Source organism: Artemia franciscana, chromosome 11 (genome assembly GCF_032884065.1).
Source record: "Artemia franciscana chromosome 11, ASM3288406v1, whole genome shotgun sequence".
Classification (NCBI taxonomy): domain Eukaryota; kingdom Metazoa; phylum Arthropoda; class Branchiopoda; order Anostraca; family Artemiidae; genus Artemia; species Artemia franciscana.
The window spans coordinates 18071447-18084883 of record NC_088873.1 but is presented as its reverse complement, the minus strand read 5'-3'; the positions used below and the strand labels follow the sequence as shown (position 1 = coordinate 18084883).

Genomic DNA, 13437 nt, shown 5'->3' with positions numbered 1-13437 from the left:
AGTTATACATGGTTAAAAAAGTGTTGCTTTACTGCAGCACTTACGGCAGAACAACTTACACTTACATTTTGGCTTGTACTTGTGGCAGAAAACAGCTGCTGTATACAGCTTTTTATTCAGGGCTATTTTGCAACACTGACTTACTATTATTTGGGTCAGGACAACGGGGATATTTTCCAATATACCGCATGAGAACTTCTGCACAATAAGATTCTTAGTAAACAACGTAATACGCCACCCAATAAATGTTATACAATACTGAGCCCGATCATAAGGATCAGAAACGCTAAGAATGTTCTGTGATTAAGCTTTTCATAAAATAACTCTGTGTTTGACAACTATTGTCGTGATACTTTATTTATTTATATATAGGACTAGATATCGAAAAATATATTTTATGAACCCCTCCTCTTCCCACTAGACAAAACAAAAATTCTACAAAAACTACACAGATACCCATACGCCGTCAGTAGTTATTAAGGATCTGTATTCTTACCAGATGCTAAACTAAACTGGAGGGGGTGGTTGCGAAAAAATGAGAAAATATCAATTTTTTTATTGTACGTATGGGAAAAAATCGGGGGGGGGCTGTAAATCCGGTAACCCCCTCCAGGATATGGCCTTGCGTGGAAGTCTTACAAATACTCCCTTGTACAAACAGCTGATCCTTACTCAAAACACGCTTTCAGTTTTTCTGCCCTCCTCTAAAACTTATAGAGGCTTTGTGGAGATGTCTTTTTGCTTAGCAATTCTTAGAAAAACTAGTGAATCCCTTTATAAGTAAGGTTACAAAAATGGAATGCATTAATTATAATGGCATCGGCTTGATTTCAATTAGATGCTGAAATTAGTATTTGAAATGTTTGTATTATCATGTCCCTCCCTGTTCGGTCGAGTTTCATAGATTATGAGAAGCGATTCAACCAGCACTGTGTTTTGTTCCATTTGTATGATTATGTTTAAGGATTTCCCCTAAAAAGTATGGAGAAAGCTTTGGAGCATTTGTTATGAAACGAGAAGTTAAACTGTCCTAGATCTAGATTGTACAGAAAATGTGAGTATCGACGAAGTGTTGACGCTTCCCAAGTGTGGGAGTAGGCTTGAAAATTAATTTATTTAATTTTCGATGATTAGCTAGGTTAATCATAATTATTAGTTAGGTTAATCACAATGAAGTATACCAAAATATGATGAAAATATAATGCTTTATTTTCAAAATTATAGAAACTACAGAAGAGAATTATGGAAAGCAGGCCACCCAGAACGCATTATGTTAAATACCAAACCACCTCTATATTTCAAAAATTTAATTAAAATATACCTATATCGTAGTTTTTCTCACTGAGACAAAGCTTTTTATAACCGAATACGAAAGACAAACCGGTTTTCTCAGATAATACTGTTCAAACTTTTTGGATGTTTTTGGGATATTTAACAATTTCCGATGGATGTTTAATAAATTGTCCCTTCACTAATATGAAGTCATTTGAATTAGGAATAGTTTTTATAGAACTCCTTTAATAGAACTCCTTTTTTGTAGTTGAAAGAAGCTTTGAAATATGAGAAGATACATCTGAAAACTAGGATTAAAGTTGGAGTATAAGGAAAGATAAAGTTTAGCATAAATCTGAAGAATAAAAAGTCGGTCAGGGAAAATGGGATTAATATTAAATACATACTAAATAAATTTAATTGGTCAACAAAAAACTATCCTTCTTTTGCTGGTTAAGATTCATCATTAGAGCTTGATTTGAAATCTTATACCACTAAGTAGACTCAAAGCTACATTGGGTCCTAGAAGCCATGTTAGTGCCGATTGTTGGCTATGGTTGGATAACATGGGTGCTTAAAAAACTTGTGGTTGCTAGGTGGCATCTGGAAGAATTGGCAAAGCGTAGTTTCAGGGGTTCCTTTGAGCGACTCAGTATAATGCAAGAAGCTGTGCAAGGAATTCAACTCAATTCTACCGTTGATATACAAAATGAAGTAAAATTTAAGCGAATAGGTCAGGTTTGGTGTACGACGCATGGTAGGGTGGCAGCAATTGGTCGTTTTGGTAATTCAGCCGTTGGAAATCGAAAAGGCGAGCGTCCTCGGATGAGAGGTTGTTTTGGCCTATCTTCCGTCCGGGACAAAATGTTAATTAGCCTTACCCCCATCCCCGTCTCCCAAAAAATTTTCAGGCTGAACTAAAAAAAAAATATAAAGCAAATTATTTTCAGTTTTTTAGTTAATTAACTATTGATTTTGATCATTCTTTCAACTTATTAATTAAATTATTGTTAATAAATCGTTAATTTTTTTGCTATTTTTATTAATTAATTAAAACATTTTTTTTCATTTATCAACTGCGCCCTCTATTTTATTTCAATAAAAACAAAATTTCGAAATTACAAAATGATTATAACCGTAAATTTTGCGGCCCTAAAATATCTAAGCCCCGGGCAAGTGGCCCTTGTCCCTCCCCAAAAATCTCCTTGGATGGCATGGGACTTTGGACCTCTAAGCGATCCAATACTACTCACCAAATAAGATGTTATAATAATTCTGATATTTTTCTGGATTTATGTTCAATTGTATTCAAACATGTACAGGCTCATACGGATGTTTTGGGCCAAGAGAGGATTAATTTAGTCACCCATGAAGGCCTTGCGAAAAGGAATGTTTATACTTTTTTGATAACCTACCTCCAAGCACTAGTTTTATTATTAATAATAAAGAGTTTATTTATGAGACGAGGATGTTGACATAAAAGGCTTGAAGTGCGTCAAGTTAGTTAGAATTTCGCTTTTAGAATTAAGCTTGAGTAGGATTCCTAGTTCCAACCGTTAAAATGAATTCGGGCTTACTTTTACTTTTAATTTTTGTTTTAACTATTGTGTATTAATCGTCATTTTGTCTATTAATCTTATGGTGTTACTTAGCTTGCTTAAAAGCCCAATTTAAAATAATTTACTCTACTGTTTTGTTAAATTGGAGGAAGGGGCCCGTGCCTCCCTAGATTTTTGACCTCCCTAGATATTGGAAAATTTATTTCACCCCTATCTAAACTTTTGTTATTTGGTGCCACTGGTTGGGTTATTTTCAGTGTTCTAATAAACAGTTTAGTTTTTCTTTATTCATTTTTTTAGTCTATGTTTTAGTTATGATGCTGTAATATCAGGTTTTTCCCTGTTTTGTCGTTTGACGTTAAAGTCGTGGGACTTCCGTTACCTCGTCTACCATGACTTCGGAGAGTATTTAATTTAATGAATTCATATAAAGTACGTAATAGTAGTCTAACTCTTCCAGTAGTTTCCCAGCGTTTACTGTACCTATATAGAATTTTTGTTTGGGCAAGAGGAGTTGCCATTTTGAATCAAAACAAAAAGGATGAATTTATTTAAAAATACATAGCTTACATATATAAATATATATATATATATATATATATATATATATATATATATATATATATATATATATATATATATATATATATATATATGTATATATATATATATATATAGGATAAGGGGGATAAATTCAAGAGCGTGTCCAGAATTTTCCTTCAAAAAACTTTAAAAACCGCCTAAAATTTGTTTATTTGCTTTTTTGTTACGTTTTTACGAATCGGACGTTTTTTCCCCTAGATACGGCCTTGAATATATCTTCAATGAGAAGCTGATTTTTGTCCGTTTTGGTGAGAGGGATTAAATGTTCCTATGTTGTTTTTTTTAGTGTTATTTGGTTGTGTTTGTGAGCAAAAGGGGATAAAATAGATTCCTAATAGTGTTAGCGACTCTCCATTCAATTTTTACTGTATTCAGCTTCTAAATTCTGTGATTGTGCTTTTTATTATTTTAATACCGGTTTATTTCTTAAGGGTTATTATATGAGACCAACTGTTATTTCCGGACTTGCTGATGATTCGAGATGCATGATTGACGAAATATTTGGACCTGTGGTGTGTGTCACCCCTTTTGATACTGAGGAAGAAGTCGTTCAGCGTGCCAATTCCGTCCGCTATGGCTTGTGTGCTGCTGTCTGGGGTAAAGATGGAGCTCAACTCCACAGAGTGGCCCAAAAACTAGAGGTCAGGCCTCTTTTTATTATCAAAGTAAAAAACTGGACTTGATAAACCCCCCCCCCCACCAACATCTTGATGTTTTTACGACTATTCTTGCAATTTGTAATAGTTGCTTAATAATTTGCCTAGTTTTGTTGCTTTTTGTCTTAATGCCCCCGACCCCTCGGCAGTAAATTCCTGTTTTCTTTTAAACAAATAAATTTGATGGTAAATTTTTTTAAAAAATTGGAAATTAAAAGAAAATAGTGGAAATCTTGAAATCCTTGGGAGGGAGTCTTAGGCTCGTAAATTATTTGTCATTGTTTCTGTTTTTAGTGTCTGTCATTGTTTCCAGTTCGGTACGCTTAAAATCCAAGTTGAATTATTAAAAAAAAAGGCATGCAACATAATTAAATTCGAAAGATGTTGTTTTTCTGTCTTTTCTCCTTTTTTCAATTTGGTTTATCCAAGGTACATATGGTAAGTTAAGATGGCCACTTAAAGTATTAAAATTTAGCCCAAGACCGAAGTGTATTTTCAAACTGAGGATGTGCTCCAAGGACCAGTTATTCTTATTTTTATTACCATCATTATAAAATGGTGAATGGCAGCGAATATAGCCCCTTTTATGTTCATAACTAGTCTTAAATTGTATGCTTATAACCAGTAGAAGCTGTAGTCAGTGTTGTGGGAAATACTTTTAAGATTTATCAAAATAAATCAGTAATCGGAAATATATTGCCAGGAAAATTATTTGTATTTAGTTTCAAAAAGTATTTAGTATTTAATTAAATACTCCATTAGTATTAGTATACTCCAATTAGTATTTAATTTCAAAAAGCGTATTTAAGATACAAATTACTCTAGTTTCAAAGCACCTTTTTCTCAAAGCGACCATTTAAGATGAAAATTCTTACAAAATTCATTATCAAATTTGGGAGTTTGCTTTTAGCAACAAAATCTTTCATACTTTTTATCGGGGAGTTCGGGGGGCCCATAATCTTGGAAAACGCTTAGAGTGGAGGGAATTGGGATGAAACTTGGTGATAAAAATAATCGTAAGTCCTAGATACGTGATTGAAATAAGCGGAACTGATCTGCTCTCTTGTAGGAGTTGGGGGGAGGAGGGTTAATTTTGAAAAAAAATTACGTATTTTCAACTTACGAAGGAGTGATCGGATCTTAATGAAATATGAGGTTTAGAAGGATATCGTGCCTCAGAGCTCTTATCTTAAATTCCGATCGGATCCGGTGAAGGGGACGTTGGGGGTGGCCTAAAATCTTGCAAAACGCTTAGAGTGGAGGGATGGGGCTGAAACTTGGTGAGAAAATAAGCACAAGTCCTAGATAGGGGATTGACATAACCGGAACGGATCTGTTCTCTTTGGGGGAGTTTTTATAATTTTAAAAAAATGAGGTATTTTCGACGTACGAAAAAGTGATCGTATCTAAATGAAATTCCATATTTAGAAGGACCTTGAAATTCAGATCTCTTATTTTAAATCCCGACCGGATCCAGTGTAATTAAGGAGGGGACCGGAAATCTTGGAAAACGCTTAAAACGGAGAGATCAGGATGAAACTTGGTAGAAAGAATAAGCACACTTCTAAGATGGTGAATGACATAACAGAACCGGATACGCTCTATTTGGTGGAGTTGAGGGGGGGAGTAATTCGGAAAAATTAGAAAAAATAAGGTATTTTTAACTTACGAACGGGTAATCAGATCTTGATAAATTCTGACAACTAGAAGGATCTTGTCCTTTAGAACTCTCGTTTTAAATCTCGACCAGATCCAGAGACATTGAAGGGAGTTGGAGGGGGAAACCGAAATTCTTGGAAAACGTGAAAATCGAGGTATCTTACGAATGGGTAATCGGATGTTAATGAAACTTGATATATAGAAGAATCTTATGTCTCAGATGCTCCATTTTCAATTCGAATCGGATCCGGGAACATAGAGGGTTGGGGGGGGGGGGGGGAACAGAAATCTTGGAAACCAAAAATATTGGAAAATCCTTAGAGCGGAGAGATCGGAATGAAACTTGATGGGTAGAAAAAGCACAAGTTATAGATACGAGATTGACATAATTGGTTCGGATCCGTTCTATTTGAGGGATCTGGGGGTTGTTAATTTGGAAAAATCAGAAAAATTGAGGTATTTTTAACTTAAGAACGGGTGACCGGATCTTAATGAAATTTGATACTTAGAAGGAACTCATGTCTCAGAGCTCTTATTTCAAATCCTGACCAGATCTTTTGACATTGGGGAAGTTGGAGGGGGAAACCGGAAATCTTGGGAAACGCTTATAAATGTCGTAGATACATGATTGACGTAATCGGACTTGATCCGCTCTCTTTGGTGGAGTTTGGGGGTGGGATTCAGTGCTTTGGCGGGTTTGGTGCTTCTGGACGTGCTAGGACGATGAAAATTGGTAGGCGTTTCAGTAAGGAGAAAGTAAGGAGCAACATTAAAACTTAAAATGAACAGAAATTATTACGTATATGAGGGGGTTCGCTCCCTCGTCAATTAAAACGCTATTTTGTTCAAATTAGTCCAAAATAACAATGCTTCAGGGTTTGATAACTCCACTTCCACCCCCCAGGGCAGGAGTTGTAAGCTATCCATGTTGCCCATTTTTAAGATATAAGGTTTGTATGGGAAGGTTGGTCGAATGTGCTTTGGAGGGAGCACATTTGATTTTGAATCAAAAATTCCAGTGTGCTTTTTTATATTTAGCCTCCTTTTCAACCAGTTCCTACCGAATGAGTTGTTACTGACTACTATGTCTTGAATAAAATTTCCTTCTAGTTTAACGGCCCTTGAATTTCAGCAGTCGTTTTTAAAGAATTTTGATAAAAAGCGCAACTTTTGCATAAAAAGTGAGGTTTTGAAGAGGGGATAGCCCCCTCATATATGGAATAATGCATGTATGCTATAAGATCATTCTTTGGCAAAAAGCACTCAATTCAAAACATTTATATTTAAGAGCTTTAAAGCTTTACAGTGGGGTTATCTGCTTGTTTTGTAGTTACGGAGGGAGGGAGATGCCTTATAGGGTGCATTTTAATTCCGAAACGTTCTAACTGTCAGCTAGGGGATGGCGGAGGTAGAAACTGGTATATAATCCCAGGGCCATATCTAGTACTTTTGTTGGGGGTGATCTGCAGGAAACGCATCAAACATGTGTGGCACTGTATTTTTATAATATCTTTACAAGTCGAATAAAGATTTACAATCCTCATTGGGTTTTCAGGTAAATACGTAATTAATTCTAAGGAAGGTGTGGGGGATGGGGGTGGGAGGTAGAAATAGATATTTAATCCCTTCTCGATTCCTGGGAGTATGTCTAGTCTATGCTCTTATTATGAAAGTAAAGGGTAACAGTAAACCCCAAAATGAGCAGAATTTATTTTGTGTAGGAGGGGGACTGCCCATTCCTTATTCCCAATTCCATTTTGTGATTGTAGAAACTACGGAGGATGCACATTCGATCAGAAATTGTGGGTTCTAGTCCCTTTTTTATAAGTTGAAAGTAACTGTAGACCAGCCAGTCCCTGTCCTAAAACTGCTTTACATATATGGTCTTTCTGCTACCCCTTAGGACATCTGATTGACATTTTGAGGTACCAATTTTTTACTTTCTCTTCAGCTGCTCAATTTTTATAACATGGAAAACATGGAAGATTCAGAGCCGGCCTAGAATCATTTGTGGTTTTTATAAGATATGAGAGTAGATTGGACGAGTAAGGGTTGACTGGTCAAACCGCTCATGGAAAAGAGAGACTCTTGGCACAGCACCATAATAAAGTTGTTAGATTCCAAGAATTGCTTGTGCTTGTTTCCTGCTTTAAGTACAAGCAGTCAATATGAGGATTAAAAAAAATCAATTTAGATGCAACAGCGAAGCCACAAAAAAGTATGCTAGGTAACAGATTTTTTTTTTCCAAAAAGGTTCAGTTTTATGCTAATGGTTTTGTTGCAAAATATGACATTTATTTGTATTTATGTTATGTATTTTTATGGAAGCTGTGGTCAAATCGTTAACTATAGTCCACGATAGACTATCATATTACCTTAAATTGCATGTCTAGTGAGGTAAACTGGTGTTGAACCTCCTGTAAAAATTCTCGTTGGTTGCGAGATACACAAAGATAAATCAGGTGGGACAAAACCAAAATAAAAAAAGGTACACAAATAATTTTTAATGGCTGATTGTATCCATGGAAGGAATATACATATCAAGCTTTATTAAACTCTGTGACCATGGATGTCAGAGCCTGGTTGATCTAATGTGAAATGGCCCTACAAACACTTAATTAACTTGTATAAAATGATTGATTGTTTTTAAAGCTGCTAAAAAATTTATGTGGGAGCTGAAACTCTGCCAAAATTGTCTCTTTGTCCTCCGACAGACAAGTTTAACCTTGGCTGAAGCCTCTTCGAACAGTAAAATTCTTTCTATGGAAGGATTTTTGGTCTTTCTTTTGACTTTTACGTCTTCCATGCATTCTTCATACCTTCATCACTAGGGGGATTTCTTCTCTGCAAAAACATAAATATTGGACGAATAAGAATGAACAATTAGCTGCCTTTATTAGCAGAGTACTTAAGCCATTATCATGGATAAAACCATAAATTGTTTTGTTTTAGATTAAATAAAAATAAGTTTTATTTTTCAAAAGAAATGAAAAACCAACATTATAATTTAAAACGATGAAAAATTATTCCTTGTATCAGGGGTTCTCCCCCTCCTCAGCTTTTCGCTCTTTACGCTAAAATTTGAGGCTTATGCAGTCCAAATTTTTCGGAACATTCCTCTTTGCTTAACCTGGGATACATGCTAGGCACTATCTTTACTCATACGAGAAAAACAAAGGGGTAAACTATGTGACAACATCTGGATCTGTTATTGTTGGCAGTTGGCAGTTGCACCCCCTAGTTTTTCGGACATCTGATATTAAATTCCTTTTGTTTAATATCTTTTTACGCTCCTATGATCTAACGCGCCCCCTCAGATTATGAGGCTTAAAACCGCAACTGCTGTTGATCCTCAAATATACCCCATGGTTGTGCCACCGGCTCTAGGTTATATTAGATTGAACTCTAGGCTATACAGAGAAGGTTATACAGAATATATTTTGAAAAAAAGTATCAATTTATTAAGAGGCGCCATTTGAAGCTGATTCAGGAATTGTAATATTCATTCTCATTAATCTTAATTTGAGAACTTTATTGCAAAAACAAATTATGAGAATTTTGAAAAAACTTCTTGAAATCCCTAGAAAATGAAATCCCCTAGATATATGGGGTTTCTGATCGAACTTGAAAACCTCATTATTTAAATCACCATAGTTAGAAACCCAATATATATTTCTGATTGAAATTGAAAACCGCATTATTCAAGTCACCGTAGTTAGAAACCCCATATAGAAGAGTTTCAGTCCCGCATCTGAAGCAACAGGGAACATCACTTTTTGTATTACCTTTTTTCATTCTTTTTTTTCATCCGTGTGGGAGCTGAAAATTACAGAAGAGTTATTTAAAGGCTCATTTGAAAGCTAATATTTATATCAACGTTGTTTCTGTAAGTAATAAAATATGTTATTAGATAAAATGCAATTTTTTACAAAACTGTGTCTTCATATACGTGATTATACAACACACGTATCTCTCGACAAGATGTTACACATATCTTTTGAATTCCCTGCAATTTTTCATGTTCCATGTACTGTTGCTCCTTTTACGGCTTGGTTAAAAGTATAACACTAAAATATGATAAATGTTTCGCCAAAAATTTAAATAAAATCAATACCTCTGAAGAATCTTCAGTTTACTTGCTATGCTACTCTCTATGTCATAAATAAAGATTTAAAGGAAATAGGAACTTCCTGGGAGGGTGTAAAGAGGGAGGCTTTAAATAGATTAGGTTGGAGGAGGAGCGTGCGTAGCTGTATTGGCCTCAGGTGGCTTGGTGCTGCAGTGAGTTATTAGTAGTAGTAGTAGTAGTAGTAAATAGAAAATGACGTCATACTAAAACTTACAGTATCGTTGTATCATCATGATCTTAAAAAGCATGACGTTATTTGCCTCGTGACGTCATGTACAATATAAAATGAGCTGTAAACTGTAAATATCACTTATTGTTGCATGGTTACTTGTTAATATAACATGATTGGAATTATATTTTTGATTTCGCTTGGATTATCTACAACTTCATCCATTGATGGACAATCATCAGTGCCTATGGATGTATCCCAACGTTTTGTTGGAACATGGGAAAGAAAGTTCTACCTAAAAGAAATAGCTTCTGTTGCGGTACAACCAGAAGATCCTGTGCCTAAGTATTTGAAACCTCTTGAAGATATAATGCGGGTGCTCAACGTGGATTTTGATCACACGACTGAGGATATTAAATGCTGCTTAAGAATGCGTTTGCCAGATTCCCTCAGTGTTGAAGAAGAAGTAAATTTGAAAAATTCAATTACCAAGGAAATACAGCCCATTCAAATGCTATTGAAGCTTTTAATTACTAAGTACTTTGAGAAGAGAAGAGATGATCCGTTTCTACAAACACGAAAACAGGTTCATTTAATACTTAACGAACTAAGGAAAAAGGCATATTTCCTGGCTTACCTGAATCAGCCTCATATAGAAAGACTGGTAGAAGGGAAGAACAGTCAGTGTGCCAAGTGTTCAAAAATTGAGCCTCTTCTTGAATCTGAGAAACATTACGATTTAGAAAGGAAAGATATAAAGCTACATTTGTTTGTACAAAGCGTCTTCTACAAACTGGGACGAGACGATCTTCGATTTTATAATGAATTCCCTTCGAGGCTAATGAGGCAGTTTAACATGAACTATGACTACTCACAAGAAGAGCTGAAATGTTGTCTAAGACAAGCTTTGCTCGAAGGAGATGAAAAAGATTTAGCAGAGTTCCTGATGAGAAAAATAGAAGCATTGCGACAAAGGCTAAAACCGCTGATTTTTGATGCCTTATTCATAAATAACAACTTTTCACCATTGGCAATGGAGGTTCAGATAATATTAGAGGGCATAAGAAAAAACACTGACTTACTTATTTTACTGGGTGAAAACAATATAATGACGGGCACTTCCGAGCAGAGCAATGACAGTTCTTGTTCAAAATGTCAAGGATTTCAGCGACCACCTAGTCTTGAGACTCTATTGATGGATCCCGATGGATTGATGGAGACTTTATTCCAGGCGAACGCTGTTGTTCCGATCCAACATGAGAACAAAAACAATGATAATGAAAATTTTCACAGCAGTGACATCTTTGATGATTCTATTGTTTTATTGCAGGTAAAAACTCAATATCTTTCAAGAGAACACGGTGGCCTACGTTTTCTGTTGTTTTGTTTATTTATACTAGTGTGGTTTATTGGATGCTTTCAAGTTATCTTATATTCAGTTCAACTTAACAGATTAACAGATTCCCTTCAACTTAACAGATGGTACCGTGTATAGTACGAATTGTCAATAACCAACTTTTGAATAAGTTGAATGGCCAATATATGAAGGTCCTGAATCAGAATCATTTTGAACTTGAGTTTTTATTATTTTGATTCTTCCTTTGTATTGAAAAATATATGATATCACGAAAGTTTTTATGACTTATTTACAATCTAGTATCAAGGTTAATCTGCATAAAGTCTCAGCTCTTCATAGAAACAAATCTTGTGTAGCATAAGAAATTTTATTGTCACCCATTTGTAATCCGCTAAAGGGTTCTCCCTTAAGATCTATTACTTAGGTATTTTTTTGCAATACTTAATTTTGTCCCAAGGGACTGCGTGGTGCCCTTCTCAGCTTGCCAAACCTGAGCTTCCTGAGACTCTAGCCTATTAGCGACTAACTTAGATACAGTCCTTACCATCCCTCCTATCCCTTTTCCCTCATTCCAGCAATTACTAAACTCTGCACGGTCTAATATATTCTTCACCTGATTTGGCCACGAATCCTTCCTTCTATCTTGAAGCATAATTAAAAATGCTTGTTTAACTAGCCTATCATCGTCTATTGATGACACCCTTTCCCAATATTTAACCATAAATAATTAACCTTGTCTGTCTCATACTCTTTATTCCTATATCCCCTTTAAGTACTAATCCATTGAACTTATTATCAAGGCCTAACACACGCTTAAAAAACCTCAACTGTATTCTTTCAAAATTTAACTCTTTATTAAACCCCCCAAAACTCCGCCCCGTGATGCAAAGCCAATCTAACTCCAGCATTAAAAATATCCTTTAGCAGTCCAACGCGTGGCAGGTGTCAGCTAGTTGTATGTATAACTCTGGTTCTCTACAAACAATTTCATATTGCTTATCCTCTTTTCCCGCTGATTTCGCTACCCCACGGGTAAATTTAATTTTCTTTCTCGGAAGCAATTCTCGTTCTGTGTGGCGAGGCGTAATCTGAATTTTTTCGTGTCTAAAATGTTGACCTGATTTCAAAACAAAATCGCGGCAAAAAGTGCTCGTAAATTTAGCGAAAACGGGGCGGGGTTTTGATTACATTTAATGTGGAAAATGTCTTTTATGTCATTAAGATGTATCGAGGCGTTCGGAATAAACTGTTTAAAAGCGGCAACTACCTCATCAAGCAATGTCCGTGCTCGTCTTGACAGATAAAAATTGTACAAAACCATATTTGTTGTTTTCGAAGCATCCAACATATTACTCATTTGAAGTCGCGTCTTCTCCAGTTCTGTTCTCAGAGAATCAACTTCTCGCTGCGTATTTATATTTACTGCCTTAACTTCAGCGATTGCTCCCTTCAGCTTATTGGATAACTGTACCAGTCCTCCATTTATTCCCGCTATTTCTGATTAACTTGGGTCTGAAACTTGTTTTCGTTATTTTTCGTTTAATTCTTAAAGTAAAATAACTTTATTTTAAATGCCACAATATGGAAAAATATGGTAATACAACTAGTGAGAGATAAGAAAAAGGCAGGAAAACTGTTATCTTATGATCATAAAATGAAAATACTGGACTTAGCATCTTTTGTGGCTAGTGGAATTAATAGACTTTCTCACTTGCGGGTTTAAAAAAAAATTAAGAAAAGCAAGATTTTAATAAATAGAGTAAATAAATAAGTTTTAAATAAATAGATAATTACAAATATAAATAATCCCAAATAGCGAAAAACCAAAAATACCGTGGGGGGGTTCTCAAACCTTTATGGTCACGCCCCTCCCACTTTGGTCGACCCCAGGCGCGCGCCCCCTCATAAAATTCGGAATAGTCAATCATAATAAAAATAAATTTAATAGTTGGTAATATATTTGGTAATAGTAATAAATTTGATTGGTTTAAACAATACAACTTTTGCAGATAATGGCTCATGTTGATTGTTGC

At 35.3% G+C, this 13437-nt stretch overlaps 1 protein-coding gene across 5 annotated transcripts in view; it reads left to right on the top strand.

Annotated features, from left to right (window-relative positions):
- The window catches only part of LOC136032913 (2-aminomuconic semialdehyde dehydrogenase-like), an 89592-nt gene that overhangs the window by 71784 nt on the left and 4371 nt on the right, over window positions 1-13437 (top strand). For 3 of the 5 annotated variants that reach the window (XM_065713367.1, XM_065713369.1, XM_065713368.1), the window contains one exon: window positions 3866-4075. In XM_065713367.1, the coding sequence (XP_065569439.1) occupies window positions 3866-4075 (210 nt within the window). Of the gene's footprint in view, window positions 1-3865; window positions 4076-11377; window positions 11679-13437 lie in introns of those variants that run through there. The other 2 variants (XM_065713364.1, XM_065713365.1) reach the window with 1 other exon arrangement.